This window comes from Entelurus aequoreus, linkage group LG02 (assembly GCF_033978785.1).
Source record: "Entelurus aequoreus isolate RoL-2023_Sb linkage group LG02, RoL_Eaeq_v1.1, whole genome shotgun sequence".
Taxonomy (NCBI): Eukaryota; Metazoa; Chordata; class Actinopteri; order Syngnathiformes; family Syngnathidae; genus Entelurus; species Entelurus aequoreus.
The window spans coordinates 80,587,827-80,610,812 of record NC_084732.1 but is presented as its reverse complement, the minus strand read 5'-3'; the positions used below and the strand labels follow the sequence as shown (position 1 = coordinate 80,610,812).

At 39.8% G+C, this 22,986-nt stretch overlaps 1 protein-coding gene across 1 annotated transcript; it reads right to left on the bottom strand.

The window, feature by feature from the left end:
* Positions 1-7,487: 7,487 nt before the first annotated feature.
* On the bottom strand, positions 7,488-22,475 carry chst1 (carbohydrate (keratan sulfate Gal-6) sulfotransferase 1). The gene is made up of 2 exons (XM_062033253.1): positions 22,134-22,475; positions 7,488-9,314 (listed from the first exon to the last, which is right to left on the bottom strand). The coding sequence occupies exon 2, from the start codon at positions 9,266-9,268 to the stop codon at positions 7,991-7,993; it is 1,278 nt and encodes a 425-aa protein (XP_061889237.1). The 5' UTR covers positions 9,269-9,314; positions 22,134-22,475; the 3' UTR covers positions 7,488-7,990.
* Positions 22,476-22,986: the final 511 nt, after the last annotated feature.

Here is a 22,986-nt window from a genome sequence, read left to right as displayed (position 1 = left end):
TATCAATACTGTCAAATGATATTTATTTAATTTAAATCAGATCAATTTGAATTTTGATTAATCACAGGTTATTGCCTACAGGCATAATTGTAATTAATTAAATAAAAAAGCCATTACTGCGACGTGGCCCTCAATGAAAACGAGTTTGACACCCCTGGTATTGAACATTTCTCGCTCAGTTCTAAAAATGGAAAGTGACCGACAGGCTTTGTTTTAAAAGACGGGGCTGCAGTAAAATGTGTCTGTTTTCACTCAAGCCAGAGCTAATCTAAGATAAAAAAAAACAACAACAACAACAACAACACATGTATATTGGATCATGTCTTGGCAGCTGCCCAGTGGATTCTGGGTTGTCTTACATAACAAGATGGATGCAACACCACGACATGCACTTTACCAAGGCTTCGACCATTCCCCCCCACCCCCCACCCCCTCCGGCGTTGCAGGGTTCAACAGCATCACTACTGCCAATAAAACGATCAAAGGATTTATCTCAGACTCAAAGTCATTAGTCTCATGCTCGTTTTAAATGTGAGGCGACGCTCCGTCGGATAAAAGCATCACACGGTCCTAAAAAAAAAATTGGTTTCGCGAAGGGATTTGTGAGAGAATTATGTTGGAAAAAAAGCTCCGTTGGAATACCAGTTGATCTGTTTTACAGAGGGGTAAACAAGTCGGTATATTAGCTAATACTCCGGGGGTATTTATCTGGCAATTTGATTGACCAGAAGAGGAAAAAATAAACACAGTTCTTCTTCAGATTGTGTCAATTAGAATGAGCACCTGCATGAATACCAACATCCATGTTCAACATGCCATACTCATCTTGGAAAATGTGACTTCATCTCTAGATACCCACTGAGTGGAGATTTCGCAATTACCTTTGTTTGTCACAGACGGTCGTAAATCCTCTCATGAAACACTTATGACTTCCATTGTTTTTTTGGTACTTTACCTCATAGCCTATTCATTTCTGCACTGCATTTGACATAGGTCGGACACAATTAAATGAATATATTATTTTTTTAAATAATTCCTTAAATGTGTCACGCGCCAAGCAATAATATAATTCCATTTAATAAAGTCAGATACAAATAAGGCAACAAGAGAAGTGTCCCACACTTCTCTTTTGTAAAGTAGATCTGCATATGATTTGCCTGCGCAGCTGGACAGGTCAAACAAATAAAAAATAAGATAAATAAATAAATAAAATAATTGGAATTAAATAGAAATATGTATCATTAAATGTGTCATAAATTTGTTTGATGTAAAACTTCATTTAATTATATTATTTTGATCATTTAATTAATTATTTCATGATGTAATTAATAATTTCGTGATTAAATGCTTATTTATAATTTGAATTAAATACATAAATGTGTGATTAAATTTGTCAATTTTTTTTTTATGTAGTTATTTAAAAATGTAAATTGTTAATTTCATGATTTAAAGGCCTACTGAAACCCACTACTACCGACCACGCAGTCTGATAGTTTATATATCAATGATGAAATCTTAACATTGCAACACATGCCAATACGGCCGGGTTAACTTATAAAGTGCAATTTTAAATTTCCCGCTAAACTTCCGGTTGAAAACGCCTTTGGATGATGACGTATGCGCGTGACGTAGCCAGTGAAACAGGAGTATCGGTAGCCCATTGGATCTAATACAAAAAGCTCTGTTTTCATTTCATAATTCCACAGTATTCTGGACATCTGCGTTGGTGAATCTTTTGCAATTTGTTTAATGAACAATGGAGACCGCAAAAAAGAACGTTGAAGGTGGGATCGGTGTATTAGCGGCTGGCTGTAGCAACACAACAAGGAGGACTTACTTGGATAGCAGACGCGCTAGCCAACGCTAGCCGCCAACCGCATCTGTGATCGGGTGAAGTCCTTCGTCGCGCCGTCGATCGCTGGAACGCAGGTGAGCACGGGTGTTGATGAGCAGATGAGGGCTGGCTGGAGTAGGTGGAGCGCTAATGTTTTTATCATAGCTCTGTGAGGTCCGGTTGCTAAGTTGTTAAGTTAACTTCAGCGTCGTTAGCAACAGCATTGTTAAGCTTTGCCAGGCTGAGAATTAGTAACCGTGTAGTTACATGTACATGGTATTATTGATCGTCTGTCTATCCTTCCAGTCATGGATTTATTTATTTTGTTTCTATCTGCATTTGAGCCAGATGCTATCACGCTAGCTCAGTAGCTAAAGAGCTTCGCCGATGTATTGTCGTGGGGATAAAAGTCACTGTGAATGTCCATTTCGCGTTCTCGACTCTCATTTTCAAGAGGATATAGTATCCGAGGTGGTTTAAAATACAAATCCGTGATCCACAATAGAAAAAGGAGAGATTGTGGAATCCAATGAGCCAGCTTGTACCCAAGTTACGGTCAGAGCGAAAAAAGATATGTCTTACACTGCATAGTCCGTTACTCTAACGTTCCTCATCCACAAATCTTTCATCCTCACTCAAATTAATGGGGTAATCGTTGCTTTATCGGTCCGAATCGCTCTAGCTGCGTTGAAAACAATAGGAAAATATGAGGAGGCGAACAACTGACTACGTCACACTACTTCCGGTACAGGCAAGGCTTTTTTTTATCAGAGACCAAAAGTTGCGAACTTTATCGTCGTTGTTCTATACTAAATCCTTTCAGCAAAAATATGGCTATATCGCGAAATGATCAAGTATGACACATAGAATGGATCTGCTATCCCCGTTTAAATAAAACAATTTCATTTCAGTAGGCCTTTAAAGCAGCTCGATGTAACTTTTAAACCTTCATAAAATATTTTTCAAACTTTTGCCCTGAGGGCGTCTGTGTTGCTTTCACTGGCTATAAGCAACTTTGTAAATGTGCTGTATATATATATATATATATATATATATATATACAGTCGCGATCAAAAGTTTACATACAATTGTAAAGAACATAATGTCATGGCTGTCTTGAGTTTCCAAGACATTCTACAACTCTTGTTTTTTTGTGATAGAGTGATTGGAGTACATACTTGTTGGTCACAAAAAACATTCATGAAGTTTGGTTCTTTTATGATATGACCACAGAACTTTCCTCCAGAAGGTCTTATCTTTGTCCATGTGATGTCAGATGAAACAAAAATGGAGCTGTTTGGCCGCAATACCCAGCAATATGTTTGGAGGGGGAAAGGTGAGGCCTTTAATCCCAGGAACACCACTACTACCGTCAAGCATGGCGGTGGTAGTATTATGCTCTGGGCCTGTTTTGCTGCCAATGGAACTGGTGCTTTAAATGGGACAATGAAAAAGGAAGATTACCTCCAAATTCTTCAGGATCTTAGGCGCAACTGGGTGTTCCATCAGAACAATGACCCTAAACACATGTCAAAAGTGGTAAAGGAATGGCTAAACTTGGGACTTCCAGCAGGTCGGATTTTGGACTGCCCGTAGATGGGGGACCGCTGATTTAAATGAATCGTGAAATAATGGATTAAATCAGGAAATATTTACTTCATTAAATCAATTAATTACTGATATATTTAATCCCATATTAATGTATTTAATTCGAATTATATGTTTTTAAAATATGTATTTGTTTATTTAATGTGTCCATACTGACATGTTTTTCCCCAAGATGGCGGCGCTTCAGGGCAGCGGCTTCTTGTGAGCGCTCCTGGAAGTGTAGACCGATTTGGCAAAAATACCCCTCAATTCAGTCAATTTCATGGCTGGCTCACAGCGTGTTCACTCCGTGATCACTTACGACCGACTTACGATTCTGGATGTGGAGAGATCGGGCCATTTTGGGCTAAAAGATGCGTGTACGGTGGACCTACTCGCTAGCTTGGGAATTCTTCGCGAGCTACATCCAGCAGTGGCCTTTGAAGCAGCGGCGTCGACTACCAGCAGAGACCGTCAGCGAAAGAAATGTAAGCGATGCGCTCGGAAGCAGAAGCGGGGGTTAGCGGGTTAGCGGGGCTAACAACAAAGCTAAATGCGTTGTTGTTAGCGGGGCTAACGAAATAGCTAAATGCTAATCCACAAAGAAGCGCTAATAAGGAGTCTGTTAAGCTAGAACTAGCCAGCGCCAGGCTGGATAATCCCTGCACACATAGCAATTCTCTTAGAATAATATACAACTCACATAATGTTTTTTCTGCGTCAGAGGTGGACATGCCTTTTACTGAGGTGGCAAACAATCTAAAAATTCCTGTCATATCAATTCCTAGATATGGTCGAAATTATTTAAAGTGCACTACGCATAATAAACGTAACATTATTAATATTGCTACTACGGATACTTTCAACAAAAACTCCTCAAAACAGCCCACCACCTATAATATGGGCTTTTTAAACATAAGGTCATCGTCTTCCAAAACGTTATTAGTTAATGAAGTCATCAGAGACAACAATCTTGATGTCGTTGGTCTAGCCGAGACCTGGCTCAAACCAGACGAATTCTTTGCGCTGGGTGAGGCGTCTCCTCCTGGCTATACGGGAACGCATATTGCCCGCCCCATTAAAAGGGGTGGGGGTGTTGCACTAATATACAACAAAAACTTTAGCCTTACCTCGGACCTAAATAACAAATATAACTCGTTTGAGGTGCTTACTGTGAGGTTTGTCACACCGCTGCCTCTGCACCTGGCTGTCATCTACCGCCCCCCAGGGCCCTATTCGGACTTTATCAATGAATTTTCAGAGTTCGTTGTTGATCTAGTGACGCACGCCGACAATATAATCATAATGGGAGACTTTAACATCCATATGAATACCCCATCGGACCCTCCATGCGTGGCGCTCCAGACTATAATTGATAGCTGTGGTCTTAAATGAACCCACGCATCGCAACGGTAATACGATAGATCTAGTGCTTTTCAGGGGTGTCACCACCTCTAAAGTTATGATACTCCCGTACACTAAAGTAATGTCCGATCATTACCTTATAAAATTCGAAGTTCTGACTCATTGTCAACAAACTAATAATAATAATAATAACTACTATAGCAGCCGCAAATATTAATACTGCCACAACGACGACTCTTACTGACCTACTGCCTTCGGTAATGGCACCATTCCCAAATGATGTGGGCTCTATTGATAACCTCACTAACAACTTTAACGACGCCCTGCGCGACACCATTGATAGTGTAGCACCGCTAAAGCTAAAAAGGGCCCCTAAAAGGCGTACCCCATGGTTTACAGAAGAAACTAAAGCCCAGAAATTATCATGTAGAAAGCTGGAACGCAAATGGCGTGCGACTAAACTTGAGGTTTTCCATCAAGCATGGAGTGATAGTTTAATAACTTATAAACGCATTCAGCTAAAGCTAAATATTACTCAAATCTCATCCACCTCAACAAAAATGATCCTAAATTTTTGTTTAGTACAGTAGCATCGCTAACCCAACAGGGGACTCCTCCCAGTAGCTCCACCCACTCAGCAGATGACTTTATGAATTTCTTTAATAAGAAAATTGAAGTCATTAGAAAAGAGATTAAAGACAATGCATCTCAGCTACAACTGGGTTCTATTAACACAAATACGACGGTATATACGACGGACATTGCCCTCCAAAATAGTTTCTCTCTCTTTGATGAAATAACATTGGAGGAATTGTTAAAATGTGTAAATGGGACAAAACAAACAACATGTTTACTTGACCCAATTCCTGGGAAACTTATCAAGGAGCTTTTTGTTTTATTAGGTCCATCAGTGTTAAATATTATAAACTTATCACTTTCCTCTGGTACTGTTCCTCTAGCATTCAAAAAAGAAAAAAAAACCTCAAAAGACCTAACCTCGATCCTGACCTCATGGTGAACTACCGGCCGCTGTCCCACCTTCCGTTTATCTCGAAAATTCTCGAAAAAATTGTCGCACAGCAGTTAAATGAACACTTAGCGTCTAACAATCTCTGTGAACCTTTTCAGTCCGGTTTCAGGGCAAATCACTCTACGGAGACAGCCCTCGCAAAAATGACTAATGATCTATTGCTAACGATGGATTCTGATGCGTCATCTATGTTGCTGCTCCTTGATCTTAGCGCCGCTTTCGATACTGTTGATCATAATATTTTATTAGAGCGTATCAAAACGCGTATTGGGATGTCAGACTTAGCCTTGTCTTGGTTTAACTCTTATCTTACTGACAGGATGCAGTGTGTATCCCATAACAATGTGACCTCGGACTATGTTAAGGTAACGGGCAGAGTTCCCCAGGGTTCGGTTCTTGGCCCTGCACTCTTTAGTATTTACATGCTGCCGCTAGGTGACATCATACACAAATACGGTGTTAGCTTTCACTGTTATGCTGATGACACCCAACTCTACATGCCCCTAAAGCTGACCAACACGCCGGATTGTAGTCAGCTGGAGGCGTGTCTTAATGAAATTAAACAATGGATGTCCGCTAACTTTTTGCAACTCAACGCTAAGAAAACGGAAATGCTGATTATCGGTCCTGCTCAACACCGACATCTATTTAATAATACCACCTTAACATTTGACAACCAAACAATTAAACAAGGCGACTCGGTAAAGAATCTGGGTATTATCTTCGACCCAACTCTCTCGTTTGAGTCACACATTAAGAGTGTTACTAAAACAGCCTTCTTTCATCTCCGTAATATCGCTAAAATTCGTTCCATTTTGTCCACAAGCGATGCTGAGAGCATTATTCATGCGTTCGTTACATCTCGTCTCGATTACTGTAATGTTTTATTTTCGGGCCTCCCTATGTCTAGCATTAAAAGATTACAGATGGTACAAAATGCGGCTGCTAGACTTTTGACAAAAACAAGAAAGTTTGATCATATTACGCCTATACTGGCTCACTTGCACTGGCTTCCTGTGCACCTAAGATGCGACTTTAAGGTTTTACTACTTACGTATAAAATACTACACGGTCAAGCTCCTGCCTATCTTGCCGATTGTATTGTACCATATGTCCCGGGAAGAAATCTGCGTTCAAAGAACTCCGGCTTATTAGTGATTCCCAGAGCCCAAAAAAAGTCTGCGGGCTATAGAGCGTTTTCTATTCGGGCTCCAATATTATGGAATGCCCTGCCGGTAAAAGTTAGAGATGCTACCTCAGTAGAAGCATTTAAGTCCCATCTTAAAACTCATTTGTATACTCTAGCCTTTAAATAGACTCCCTTTTTAGACCAGTTGATCTGCCGTTTCTTTTCTTTTCTTTTCTACTCTGCGCCGGGGTGGACCGCTAGCCTGTTCATCGGATGGGGACATCTCTACGCTGCTGACTCGTCTCCGCTCGGGATGGTTCCTGCTGGCCCCACCATGGACTGGACTTTCGCTGATGTGTTGGACTTTCACAATATTATGTCAGACCCACTCGACATCCATTGCTTTCGGTCTCCCCTATAGGCGGGGGGGGGGGGGGGGGGGGGGGGGGTTACCCACATATGCGGTCCTCTCCAAGGTTTCTCATAGTCATTCACATTGACGTCCCACTGGGGTGAGTTTTCCTTGCCCGTATGTGGGCTCTGTACCGAGGATGTCGTTGTGGCTTGTACAGCCCTTTGAGACACTTGTGATTTAGGGCTATATAAATAAACATTGATTGATTGATTGATGTGTCTCCATTTTCCTATTACATGCATAGAAACGCCATAAAGTTTGACTGCAACATTCACTATTTATTGCACAGTTTTGTCATTCCTAGTAAAATAAACATGACCCATTCCGATTGACAACCAATTTTTTTCTGAAGGTTTCGATGAAAGAACTACTTGCGTCCACAAAATGAGTAAAAACAGCGTCCTGTTCTCTTCACGGGGAAAAAACATAAAGGACACATTTGTAAACTAGCTTGTTTGATTACTTTTAGGTGTGCTGTTGGTAACATTTAGGGGATCATCCACAGGTCCCGGCTCCGTGCATTAAAATTTTCATTTAGTGCAAATTTGAAGAGACAAAATGAAAGAAACAACAATGAAAGGCAACAATTATATAAATATATCAAAAATAGCCTGTAGAGAACTATCTTTGTTACAAAAAAGGTGCAAAGGTTTTGTCCTGCACCAGTGAGATAGACAGGTTTTTCAGTTCTTCCACCGACCTCACAGTCTTGTATCCCAGTTGGTGGAGAACCTTCTGACACACAGTCTGCGTGTACTCGACCATGTCGTACGACAGTTTCAAGCGCCAACTCTCTGCGTTAGCGGCGGAGTCTCGTATCGTCCCAAATTTGTGTTTCGCCGACGGCTCGTTGCTTCCGCGAGTGTTAGCATGTATCCAGTCTTCTATGTTCTTATCCATTGGCAGCCCCAGATAGTCGTAGATCTCCTTCGTCTTCTGGAGTGGACTTTTAGCCAGATCTTCATAGCGAACCAACATATATTTTCCCTTCAGCCAATATGGATGGCTTAGACCCGTCGAAACAGAGCTTCGGTAGTCTTCACAGACAACGGTGAGCTGACTCAAGTCAAGATTATAAGGCTTTCGTCCCGTGGCCCTCCAGATACGCCACAGTCGGTACGTATCCCGGAATGTCTCAATCCGGGATGATAGGATTCCACGAGGGTCTCTGACGAGCTGGATGACTTTGATATTCAGTCGAGGATCCTCCAACAAGGCGCGGAGATCCCCGATCTCTGGCACGCGGACAATCTTGATGGCCACGTGTTGTTTCTCCCGGCAGGCCTCCGTGGCCGAAGTCATGTTTAGAAGTGCGCATTTCTTCACGCAGTCCCCTTCGTCCACGTTCACATCAGCAGGGCCAAACGCATCACAGACAGGTTGCTGGCACAACGCTCGACTGGCACCACGGCGGAACAGCTTGTCCGTAGTATGGTTCGTAGGTGTCGGTTTGATGTAGCTCTCAAGGAAATACAGGTCGCAGCCGTACAAGCTTCTCAAGAGGTCTCGACTAGCGCCCAGCATTACTCGGCGGTCCGCAGTGTTGTGGCTGTGGGACAGACGGGGGATCAGTGTTGTCTGGACGTGATAAAGAGGCTCGAACAGGTAGAAAACCTCTTGGTGTTGGTTGAGAAGTTGGCCGACAAAGGAGGACCCGCTACGAGTGGTGGCCAAAACCAGGACGTGTGTTTTACGGGTTGCGTTTAAGTAAACGTAAGGGTAGTCTTCGCAACCGGCTGACCCCCGCTCAAAGGGCGGATCGGTCTCCGGATCCCCCAGACCGCAGTTCTGCGGACTGGGCAAGGTGCACAACTGGAAGGGCTTGGAAGTGAGCGTACGGATGGCCGTGTACTGGATGGCGATGGAGGCCAAGGCCAGCAGGATCACTGCCTTCCAGGAACATTGCATGGCGGAACCACTTCATTTAGACACAGCGGTCCATGCCAGCTTCTCCCTGGGAACACACAATCGACAAGACATTTGTTTTCCATTCCTTTTCAAATGAGTTAATAACTTTTTATTATTGAAATCACATTCAGTACAAATGAATAGCAGCAGATTAGAATTGAAGGTAACTCAACAATGGACCAAACATTCCGTCTTCGCAGACTTTTTATTTTGTGCATCAGAATAAGTGGAGCTTGGCAAACTCATAAAAACACAAATGTGAATCTAAAAAGTAATCATTGCATCCTCTTATTTAATAAAGTGTAAAATACCTACACAGATGTGGGAAAAACACAGCAGTATGTTTGTTTATGTTGCACTTCTCGTAAGATTTGGTGATCGACAAAACATTTTAGTCAAATGTTGTTATCATACAGCCAAAAACTGCCAAGTCTGCTTATTATAGCGACTTTGGGATCGTTTTTTTAATCATAATTTGCTTACAAATTTCGTGAGTCAGGAGTCGCATTTTTTTAGCCAAACTTTTTAATGTGCGGTTGCTTATTTGGGCTTGCTTTTCTGTTCCCGCAATAAGGCAACATACGTTTTCGACGCAGTGTTTGAGTTTGAGTTTATTTCGAACATGCATGCATACAACATGATACATCACAATTTCCAGTTTCTCTATTCAACATGTTCGAAAAGGAGTAGGAAGAAGCAGCGCTTATTTAATCCTACCCCTTTTCCTTTACATAGCAGTTGCAAAAACCTTTGTTCACTTCCTGTTTTAAATTTATTCACAATATACTCCATAACTAAAAACATTCAAAATAAATGAATAAATGATTAATAATTATTATTTAACAAAAAATAATAATTAATAATATTCATATGGTGAGATGAATAAGATTATCTAGAAAATTTGTAAACACTTTAAATTTGAAGAATTTCTTGAAGTGGATTATATTAGTACATTGATTAATTTCTTTGCTTAATCCAGGGGTGTCAAATGTACGGGTTGAGGGCCGGATCAGGCCCGCAAACAGGTTTTATCCGGCCCGTGGGATGACTTTGCTAAGTATAAAAATGAACCTGAAATTTTTGAATGAAAGAAACAGCTGTTCTAAATGTGTCCACTGGATGTCATAATCAGTCGAGGAAAATGATCAAACTACATAAATAACATCCTGTAATTTGATTTTTATACAATTTTTTTATCTTGATAGATTGAAAATTAACACTAATGAGTTGACTGATCAACATTATCACATATTTTATTCAGAAAATATAAATAACGTCAAATAAAGTATATACTATTAACCGCAACAGGTAATTGTAAAAAAAACAACAACATTATGATTTGTACAATTTCAGAATGTGCTTGTTCTATTTTTAAACAAAGAAAACAATCTGAAGTTGTCTTTATTTTTAAGTTATCGTGCCGTTATTTTACCAGTCCGGCCCACTTTGAAGTAGATTTTTCTCCATGTGGCCCCCGATCTAAAATTAGTTTGACACCCCTGTCTTAATCCAATCCATAATTGAATTCCACATACTGATACACTGAAGGTCTTAAGTGTTGTATGTGCGTACAAATCTTTTAAATTAAATTTTTCTCTAAGATTCTATTTTCTATGTTTCCTGGTTATCGCCAGACCCCTGGTCGACTTGGCATGCCTCTAAAAACACGCGAATGACGCATGTGTCGCTACGCCAGAGCCCGGACTGATAAGAAACACAAAGTGAGACTTAGTGGCAGTAAGTAATAAAACAAAGTAACATAATAAAAAATATAATTTACAATATAGACAGCGATTACCCTGTTTTGCAAGAATAAGCGCAATTAAACTGTTGATTAATAATTGATACGGCACGTCATATAAAATGTACATATTCCAAGCCCCTTCCTGCTCTGTTTCTGATATCATTACAATAAAAAATATCCCCAGATATCCTCATTGTGCCCTGTGGCACGCAGCCCAAGTGCTCAGCTGATAAACTGCTGCGCTGGTCGATGATGTGTCAGGAAGACATGTACACCTCGGTTTTAAATATGTTTAGACTTATTTTGCACTGAAAAAAGGAACAATTTACAACGTCTTTTCTCATGACTGTTTTGATACAACATATCACACTAATAATACCAAGAAGCACAAAACAGCACAACGAGACAAAACCAATCAAAAGAGCTAAAAATAGTAATTAATGCAGCTTGTCACACATCAATCGGTGTTATTGATCGTCTTGGTGAGCTTATTGGATCAATAACAACAGACAATGATTACATAATACACCCAGCACAATCCTCTGCATGAATTTATGATGCGATGCAAAAAGAACTGTTCACACTGTCAATTTGCAATATATGTTATAGCCTAATGGTATGTGTATATTATGTCAGTATGCAATATATATATATACATACACATATAGAAAACAGTGAATGTATACCATATGTATTTACATACACTTGTAAAGAACATAATGTCATGGCTGCCTTTAGTTTCCAATAATTTCTACAACTCTTATAATTTTTGTGATAGAGTGATTGGAGCACATACTTGTTTGTCACAAAACACATTCATGAAGTTTGGTTCTTTTATGAATTTATTATGGGTCTACTGAAAATGTGACCAAATCTGCTGGGTCAAAAGTACAGTACACATACAGCAATGTTAATATTTGGTTACATGTCTGTCAGAATAATTGTATCTAAGTTATCACAAAACGTTGTGTTTCCATGCAAAAGGCTTGTAAAACTCCACTGTGTACGATGGGAAGCGACATGAATGTGTCGGTTACTTTGATCTATTGTAATCCACAGGAAGATCTTGTCTTGACCCGAGATCTACAAAGCGGAGAGGAAGCAGGACCTGACGCAAGCTCCAGGCATCTTTTCTTGGAACTGTTTTGTGACCAAGGGCGACGGCTGTTTACGACCCCCTCTCCCCTTAGAAACAGCTGTTGCCATGTAATCAGGGAAAGTCCAAATCAAAGAGGGGGCGTAGAATTCTCTTGTCAGAGCGTGGGACGACACTGTGCAAGGGTACAGATCTACGTGCTCTCCTCATTGAGCTACTTTGAATCCTGTCTCTGTTTAATTCCTTGTTTCTTCAATCCAATCCAATCCACTTTATTTATATAGCACATTTAAACAACAAGAATGTTTCCAAAGTGCTGCACAGCCATGTTAAAAACAATATTACAAACAATATTAAAAACAATATTAAAAACAATATTAAAAACAATATTATGCTCCACCAATGACTGAATAAAAACAAAAAATAAATAAATATAAAACCAATATAAAAACAATATAAAATTAAATATGATTAAAAACGATGTCTTGTCTGTTTAATAGATGTCATCGGTGTTTGAACCTGACATGTCCCTTGGCAAGTTTCACTGCAAGCTTCTGCAAAGCTTCTGGTTGAATTTTCGAGGTCATTGTCCTGTTGGAACACCCAACTGCGCCCATGACCCAACCTCCGGGCTGATGATTTTAGGTTGTCCTAAATAATTTAGAGGTAATCCTCCTTTTTCATTGTTTATTTTTTGTTTCATCTGACATCACATGGACAAAGATAAAACCTTCTGGAGGAAAGTTCTGTGGTCAGATTAAACACAAATTTAGCTGTTTGACCACAATACCCAGCAATATGTTTGGAGGAGAAAAGGTGAGGCCTTTTTATCCCAGGAACACCATTCCTACCGTCAAGCATGGTGGTGGTAGTATTATGCTCTGGGCCTGTTTTGCTGCCAATGGAACTGGTGCTTTACAGAGAGTAAACGGGACAATGAAAAAGGAGGATTACCTCCAAATTCTTCAGGACAACCTAAAATCGTCAGCCCGGAGGTTGGGTCTTGGGCGCAGTTGGGTGTTCCAACAGGACAATGACCCCAAACACACGTCAAAAGTGGTCAAGGAATGGCTAAATCAGGCTAGAATTAAGGTTTTAGAATGGCCTTCCCAAAGTCCTGACTTAAATGTGTGGACAATGCTGAAGAAACAAGTCCATGTCAGAAAACCAACAATTTTAGCTGAACTGCACCAATTTTGTCAAGAGGAGTGGTCAAAATTTCAACCAGAAGCTTGCCAGAAGCTTGTGGATGGCTACCAAAAGTGTCTTATTGCAGTGAAACTTGCCAAGGGACAGGTAACCAAATATTAACATTGCTGTATGTATACGGATTTGGTCACATTTTCAGTAGACCCATAATAAATTCATAAAAGAACCAAACTTCATGAATGTTTTTTTGTGACCAACAAGTATGTGCTCCAATCACTCTATCACAAAACAATAAGAATTGTAGAAATTATTGGAAACTCAAGACAGCCATGACATTATGTCCTTTACAAGTGTATGTAAACCTTTGACCACGACTGTATGTACATACATATAGATGTGAATATACACACACACACATATATACACAAATATATATATATATATATATATATATATATATATATATATGTATATATATATATATATATATATATATATATATATATATATATATATGTATATATATATATATATATATATATATATATATATATATATATATATATATATATATATACATATATATATATTATATACAAACACACACATATATACACAAATATATAAATATAAATATACATATATATATATAAATATATATATATATATATACATATATATATATATATATATATATATATATATATATATATATATATATATATATATATACATATATATATATATATATATATATATATATATATATATATATATATATATATATTTATATATATATATATATATATATATATATATATATATATATATATATATATAATATATTATATACAAACACACACACATATATACACAAATATATAAATATAAATATACATATATATATACACACACACACATATATATATGGTGGGTAGCCTGTTGGGTTTCTTTTGGGCTTGTTTTCATTGAGCTATTTGCTTGCTTCTCTCGTGAGATCTGGCAACACTGGCACCAGCCCACTTTCTTCCACAATCGAGTGCCTGAACAAATAGTCTCATGCATTGGTGACTCACTGTCTGTCTGTCTGTATAATTGCAAATTAAGACACCGTGCAGCTAAAAAAAAAAAAGGTGTTTGTATTTGTTTATCTATTTGAAGGGACACATAGGATGCCGTGTAAGTATGTCGAATTATAGCAAGGATGTTAATTTTCATCCGCAGTCCCTCAACATAAAAACAATATTAAGGCTGCAACGTTTAATCGGATTAGAAAAAAAAGTTGATGCATTTTCTGTTACTTTGATTAATTGTTTATTGAGTGTAACTAACAGAAATGTATAAATTCTGGACCACATAAAGTGCCCCGAAACAAAAAATAAGCGAACATACACTATATTGCAAAAAGTATTTGGCCACCTGCCTTTACTCACATATGAACTTGAAGTGCCATCCCATTGAATTGTCCAACATGTGTTGGTATCCTGGAGCATTCAAAGTTCCTTTCACTGGAACTACGGGGCCAAGCCCAACTCCTGAAAAACCAACCCCACACCATAATTCCTCCTCCACCAAATTTCACAGTCGGCACAGTGCAGTCTGAAATGTAGCGTTCTCCTGGCAACCTCCAAACCCAGACTGGTCCATCAGATTGCCAGATAGTCCACTGCACTGCTCTAGAGTCCAGTGGCAACGTGCTTTACATCACTGCATCCGACGCTTTGCATTGGACTTGGTGATGTATGGCTTAGATGCAGCTGCTCGGCCATGCAAACCCATTCCATGAAGCTCTCTGCGTACTGTACGTGGGCTATATGGAAAGTCACATGAAGTTTGGAGCTCTGTGGCAACTGCAGAAAGTCTTTGCACTATGCACTTCAGCATCCGCAGACCCCTCTCTGTCAGTTTATGTGGCCTACCACTTGGTGGCTGACTTGCTGTTGTTCCCAAACTCTTCACTTTTCTTATAATAAAGTTGACGTTGGAATATTTAGAAGCAAGGACATTTCACGACTGGATTTGTTGCACAGGTGGCATCCTATGACAGTTCCACGCTGGAAATCCCTGAGATCGGCCCATTCTTTCACAAATGTTTGTAGAAACAGTCTCCATGCCTAAGTGCTTGATTTTATACACCGGGCCAAGTGATTAGGTCAGCTGATTCTCATCATTTAGATGGGTGGCCAAATACTTTTGGCAATATAGTGTAGTTTACAACTATATACTACTTTCCAGTAACAATGATTAAAAAAACACATATAGCAACAGTAATAATAAATGGGTTGAAAATTTGCCTGTAACCATCCAACCGTAGCAAAGTATGTAACTATAGACTAATTTAGTAATCAAGTTATTCATCAATTATTTTGCTCGGTTAACCGAGTAAACTCATTTTATAGCCTCAATGTGTAATCTCGGAAAAACAGTTGCCATAACCTTATTTTTTAAATAAATGCGCAACAAAAACATTGAAATTGCACCTTTAAAATGTGTGCGTTGATAAAAGATAAATAAACAAACAAACAAACAAACTCTTTGCTATTCACCGCTACAACAGATCACAGCACCAACACACCACCGCTCTCATGTGCGCTCTTCTGCAGTGCCCGTGCAGAAACTATGTCCTCGTGTTTCAAGTTCCAGGCACTCAATGTAGTTCGGATTGTTTTTTTTAAATTCAATTTCCTATTAGTTACACCCATTAAACAATTAATCGAAGTGATATAGTATAAATCAAAGCTCGATGTAATCAGCCTTCCCGGTAAGGTCTATTAAGGTGTACTGGAGAGGAGGCTACGCCGGGTAGTCAAATCTCGGATTTAGGAGGAACAGTGTGGTTTTCGTCCTGGTCGTGGAACTGTGGACCAGCTCTATACTCTCGGCAGGGTCCTTGAGGGTACATGGGAGTTTGCCCAACCAGTCTACATGTGCTTTGTGGTCTTGGAGAAGGCATTAGACCGTGTCCCCCGGGAAGTCCTGTGGGGAGTGCTCAGAGAGTACGGGATAACGGACTGTCTTATTGTAGCGGTCCTTTCCCTGTATGATCAGTGTCAGAGCTTGGTCCGCATTGCCGGCAGTAAGTCGGACCCGTTTCCAGTGAGGGTTGGACTCCGCCAAGGCTGCCCTTTGTCATCGATTCTGTTCATAACTTTGATGGACATAATTTCTAGGCGCAGTCAAGGCGTTGAGGGGATCTGGTTTGGTGGCTGCAGGATTAGGTCTCTGCTTTTTGCAGATGATGTGGTCCTGATGGCTTCATCTGGCCAAAATCTTCAGCTCTCACTGGATCGGTTCGCAGCCGAGTGTGAAGCGACTGGGATGGCAATCAGCACCTCCAAGTCCGAGTCTGTGGTTCTCGCCCGGAAAAGGGTGGAGTGCCATCTCCGGGTTGAGGAAGAGATCTTGCCCCAAGTGGAGTAGTTCAAGTACCTCGGAGTCTTGTTCACGAGTGAGGGAAGAGTGGATCGTGAGATCGGCAGACGGATCAGTGCGGCGTCTTCAGTAATGCGGACGCTGTATCGATCCGTTGTGGTGAAGAAGGAGCTGAGCCGGAAGGCAAAGCTCTCAATTTACCGGTCGATCTACGTTCCCATCCTCACCTATGGTCATGAGCTTTGGGTTATGACCGAAAGGACAAGATCACGGGTACAAGCGGCCGAAATGAGTTTCCTCCGCCGGCTGGCGGGCCTCTCCCTTAGAGATAGGGTGAGAAGCTCTGTCATCCGGGAGGAGCTCAAAGTAAAGCCGCTGCTCCTCCACATCGAGAGGAGCGAGATGAGGTTGTTCGGGCATCTGGTCAGGATGCCACCCAAACGCCTCCCTAGGGAGGTGTTTCGGGCACGTCCGACCGGTAGGAGGCCACGGGGAAGACCCAGGACACGTTGGGAAGACTATCTCTCCTGGCTGGCCTGGGAACACCTTGGGATCCCCCGGGAGGAGCTGGACGAAGTGGCTGGGGAGAGGGAAGTCTGGGCTTCCCTGCTTAGGCTGTGACCCAACCTCGGATAAGCGGAAGAAGATGGATGGATGGATGGCTGTAATCAAATAGTTTGTCCTCGCTCTTCGCCATCTTGGCCCAAATGAGTCTAAAATGATGTCCAAATTCATTTATCCATTTCCTTCATTATGTCTCTGTTTTTTTTTGCATGATTTTCTGCCTTTAAAACTACGAGTGTTGCAGCTATTCGTTATTAGAGTAATTGAGTATTCTAAACATTATTTTGTTTGATTATTCGAATAAGTGAATAACACAGACTTTATAGCCTCTATCCTTATTTCAGAGAAAACCGTTGAAATCGACAAACAATTTTATGCCTATTTAAAGTTCCAGGCACTCCATGTGGTCCAGATTTGTATCAGTTTATATTAATTGACACTCATTAAACGATTATTCGAAGCAACAAAACAAAAAGCTTTTTTCTAATTGAATAATTGTTGCAGCCCTATAACAAAGTACAAAGTCGTCCGCGTGCCTTCTTCTCCAAAAAGAGTCAAAAATAAAGTTTAAATTAATGTTCACTTATCCATTTCATCCATCATGCATATGTTTTTGTGCAGTATTTTCTGCATGTAAAAGTACAGCTGTTGATTAATTTCGTAATCGAGCAATCAATAGATTAATTTGTTCGATTAGTCGAGTACCGTATTTTCCGGACCATAGGGTGCACCGGATTATAAGGCGCACCGCCGATGAATGGTCTATTTTTGATCTTTTTTTTTTTTATATATATAAGGCGCATTAAAGGAGTCATATTATTATTTTCATTTTCTAAACGGAAAACATTTCCTTGTGGTCTACATAACATGTAATGGTGGTTCTTTGGTCAAAATGTTGCATAGATTATGTTTTACAGATCATCCTTAAGCCGCTTTCTGACAGTCGCTTCAGGATGTGCCGTTTTGTGGACGGTCTTATTTACGTGGCTCACCCTCGGCAGCGTCTTCTCCCCGTCATCTTTGTTGTAGCGGTGTAGCTAAAAGGACGGGTTAAAACAGCATTAAAACAGCTAACTGTTTTAATGACATTCAGACTTTACTTAAATCAATAACGGAGCAGCATCTCCTCATCCGGAAACAACCACACCGGAAATGTGTCCCGCGAAAAAAGGTCCGACCGGAACTCTAATAACTAAAGTTCCTTGGGTGAATAATGTAATCTCTCTACACCGGTATGTTTTAGCGCTTTCATGGCGAGTTTACTGACAGATATAAGTCAGAACGTTACGCTACTTTATATTAGAAATGGCAACAATGGAGGATGAATGTCCCATAACAAGAAGATAGAGAAAAATAAGAAGTTTATCGACTACGGGGTTGCCACGGACTACAAAGGCGGACGGACGCGCGCAATTTTTCAGGATTTACGCAGATCCCAAATACAGATCAGCAGGTACCAGAAGGTAAGAAAAGTTGCTTTTGCATAATATTGCGAAACCACACACCATAATAATACTCGTATGTTTAATGTGCCATCAATCCATCAAGCTGTGCGGCTTCATAGCTTAATAAAGTCGTACTAAAACATTTTGATAGATTTTTGAGTGCCGTGTGTAAAGTTCTATATTTTCAACAGAACATTTAAAATGTTGGTGTTGTTTACTTGAGACGCATCATAGTGCAGCCTACACTTAGCTCTTATGTTTGACTGCCATCTACCGGTCAAACTTATCATTACACCATGTACCAAATAAAATAGCTTAGAGGTGGGTCAGCTCAACCAAACTTATTCCTTACATTGGAAGCACCGGGTTATAAGACGCACTGTCGAGTTTTGAGAAAAAAAAATGATTTTAAGTGCGCCTTATAGTCCTGAAAATACGGTAATTGGATAACACACTTTATAGCCCTTTTTTGATTGATTGATTGAAACGTTTATTAGTAGATTGCACAGTTCAGTACATATTCTGTACAATTGACCACTAAATGGTAACACCCGAATACGTTTTTCAACTTGTTTAAGTCGGGGTCCACGTCCCCTTATACTGATTTTAGGGAAAGTAGCTGAAATAAAAAAAACAATGTTCTGTGTTTTATTAGTTACATTTATTAAATCATTAATCGAAGCAATAGAATATAAATCAAAGTTTTATTTCTATTAGCAAAATACAAAGTCGGTGTTCACTTGCCTCTCCCATCTTTATGGCTGTCAAAAATAACTCATGTGATTAATTACAAACAAATTTGGATTTTTTGACTGCGTACGCTTCTTTACCTGAAAGGTGGCGCATGTTCACCGATCAGGTGAATGCATACGTCAGTGCAAAGATGAGTGAGGAGACTATGATCCCAGTCTCTCATTACACTTCTTTTAATTTTTTTCTGAAGTGCCCTTTCTCTCAAGCAATTCAAAGCACTTTACACTGAAAAACCCATCATCAACATCTGAGCTATGTTTGCACCAAAGAAAGGAAGGTGAAGTGACTCGGCCGACGGAAGCTGTATTTAAAGCGAGATTCGGGAAAGTTTCTGGTCGGCGACTCTACCATCTGAGCCACACCGCCCCATTTTATTGATTCATTTATTATTATTTTAGAATTCATTTAATTTCAGCATAAACTCTGCCTGCAGCTCCCCACCCCCCGTTTTTATTGTATTTACTAAAATAAAAGAAGAAAAAAAACAAGTAGATCCGGGATGTCAAACGTACGGCCCAAGGGCCGCGAACAGGTATTATCCGGCCCGCGAGAAGAGTTTGCTAAGTATAAAAATGTACCTGAAATTTTTTTAATGAAAGAAACTGCTGTTCTAAATGTGTCCACTAGATGTCGCAATAGCAATTCTTTGTATCTTTGTAGATGATGCTATGTATGTACAAAATAAACCACATGATGTTAGTACATCAGTCGAGCAAAATGATCAAACTACATAAATATATATATATCCTTTAATTTGATTTTGATATCATTTTTTTTATCTTGATAGATTGAAAATTAACACCAATGAGTTGACTGATGAACATTATCACAAATTTTATTCAGAAAGTATAAATAACGACAAACAAAGATAGAATACTATTAACTGCAATATGTAAGTGTAAAAAAAACAACAACAACATTATGATTTGTACAATTTCAGAATGTGCTTGTTCTATTTTTAAAATAAAGAAAACAATCTGAAGTTGTCTTTATTTTTAAGTTATCGTGCCGTGATTTTACCAGTCCGGCCCCCACCGGGAGTAGATTTTTCTCCACGTGGCCCCCGATCTAAAATGAGTTTGACACCCCTGAATTAAAGTAAATTATGAATGAACAGGAGTAGAAACAAATAAAATAAATAAAACTGTTAACAACTTTTGACGTGCATTCAAGTAAAACATGTTTTAAAATGTTCAGTGACGACATTCCGACTATAAAATTGCATTTGTGTCCAGGTATTTGTTTTTTTTTAAAGTTTATTAAAATTGCGCAAGCGTGAATAATCAGTGATTAATCACGATTAATCCAAATTCAAAACAAATAGCCTTGATGTCTGCATGCAAAACTATACTTATTCCCTGTAAAATGTGTTTTTGGGGTTAATATTTTCGGGTTTGAGAATAGTCGGCACTAATAAAAACCGAGCTACCACATTTCCACAATATTGTCTCCCATTTGCAGCCTCACTTTCTGTCAAGTCCACATGTGTGCGCCGAGCACCACCATCGCCTGACCGAAGAGTGCAATTACTATTAAATACTATTATCACTCTAATTACTAATACTATTAACCGCAACATGTAAGTGTAAAAAAAACCCCAACAACATTACGATTTGTACACTTTCAAAATGTGCTCGTTCTAATTTTAAAACAAAGAAAACCATCTGAAGTTGTCTTTATTTTTAAGTTATCGTGCCGTGATTTTACCAGTAAATTTTTCTCCACTTGGCCCCCGATCTAAAATGATTTTGACACCCCTGAAATAAAGTAAATTATGAATGAACAGGAGTAGAAAAAAAATAAAATACATAAAACTGTTAACAACTTTTGACGTGCACTCAAGTAAAACATGTTTTAAAATGTTCCGTGATCACATTCTAATTATAAAATTGCATTTGTGTCTAGTATTAGTCTTTTTTTAAGTTTATTAAAATTGCACAAGCGCGAATAATCAGTGATTAATCACGATTAATCCAAATTCAAAACAAATCGCCTTGATGTCTGCATGCAAAACTATACTTATTCCCTGTAAAATGTGTTTTTGGGTTACTATTTTCGGGTTCCTTCAGCACGCACTCATAAAAACCACATTTCCACAACATCGTCTCCCATTTGCAGCCTCACTTTCTGTCATGTCCACATGTGTGCGCCGAGCACCACCATGGCCTGGCCGAAGAGTGCAATTACTCGACTCCACTACGGTGCTTACACCAAATGAGCAGAAAGCTGCACAAATAATGTCACATCAAGGAGATGGGATGCTGCAAGTAGGGAAAAAAGCCAAAAAAAAAAAAAAAAAGCAAATAAAAGAACATTTCCATAACAAGCTCGCCCATGCAGGAAGCTTTGATGATGTACAATAAATAAAGCCTCTCATCATCTGACAGCATTAAATATGTCCGCTCCAACAGAGAACACATTGTGCAAAATCCACTTGAATAACTTGCATGTATTGAATAACATAAACAATGATGATAGGCTTGTTTCCCCCCCCTTGTTTATGAACAGTTTGCCCTGCATGCTAAATATAGCCTGCTGTAACTGTAAATGACACAGAGCTTGCACATGGGAGAAATGCACATGTGCAAGCTCCATTTTTATTAGATTTTTTGCAGGCAGACCGCAGTGAACAGGTTGAGCTTGCTGATGAGCTGATGTGAGATGGAGGCGACCTCAGCAACGGCAAGTGATGACTGACGTTATAATCCAGCATTAATATGACATATTCTCTTCGATTGTTACCTGGTTGGTGGCAGGAGTGTTCTCATGATGCTTCCCCCCTGGCTTGCCTTTTCTTTTTCTTTTCTTTTTTTTTTTTTTTTTTTTTTTACTCCTCCGACGGATGAGAAATAACCGCACGGTGTCGATGCCGGGTGATGAGGTCTAACGCAGGATTCATCGGAGGAGCTCGGTCGGCTCGGGGAGAGGACGCGGGGGATGTGTGCGGCTGTTACCACGCAGTCGGGCGGCGAGAGAGTGCGGGAGAGAAAAAGGAGCCAGCCTTCCTCCTTTTTGTGATGCGTGTGTGTGAGGTACATAAGGACCGATTGTCTGGACCACCCAGACCCCTCCCCTTCCTTCCACCTGCTTCTCTCTCTCTCTCATAAACACACACACACACACACACCATCATCATCATCATGGTCTGTACTCGCCTGCCACATAACACTACACCCCCCCCCACTCCCCCTCGCCTCTCTCCATCCATCCGTCCAATGGCATCGAGGCATCATCCCATCACCAATCGCATACTTTTAAATAGTTTCTTGTGTGAAAGTACATCATCTTTTTGTTGTGTCCTGCTTTTCCAACTGCAAGATGTGCTGCATTTCATATCCCGTCTGTGCCATCAGAATGCAATGTCTCCACTGCATTTTATTTGGGAATTTTGTCTATTATTCACAATCTCTATGTATGATAACAACAACACACATACACACACACACACACGCTTTTGTATTTGTTACCTTCTTAAGACCTCCGAAAAATGCCAACCTCGAGTACTATAATAAAAGTCGTAATTTTGCTCAACGCAAGTCAAAACATGTGCAATATAATGATAAATGTTGGAATTTTACTCAATAACAGTCGCACG

Excerpts from the sequence above, each read along its gene's own strand:
- chst1 (XM_062033253.1), bottom strand. The coding sequence starts at position 9,268 with ATGCAATGTTCCTGGAAGGCAGTGATCCTGCTGGCCTTGGCCTCCATC.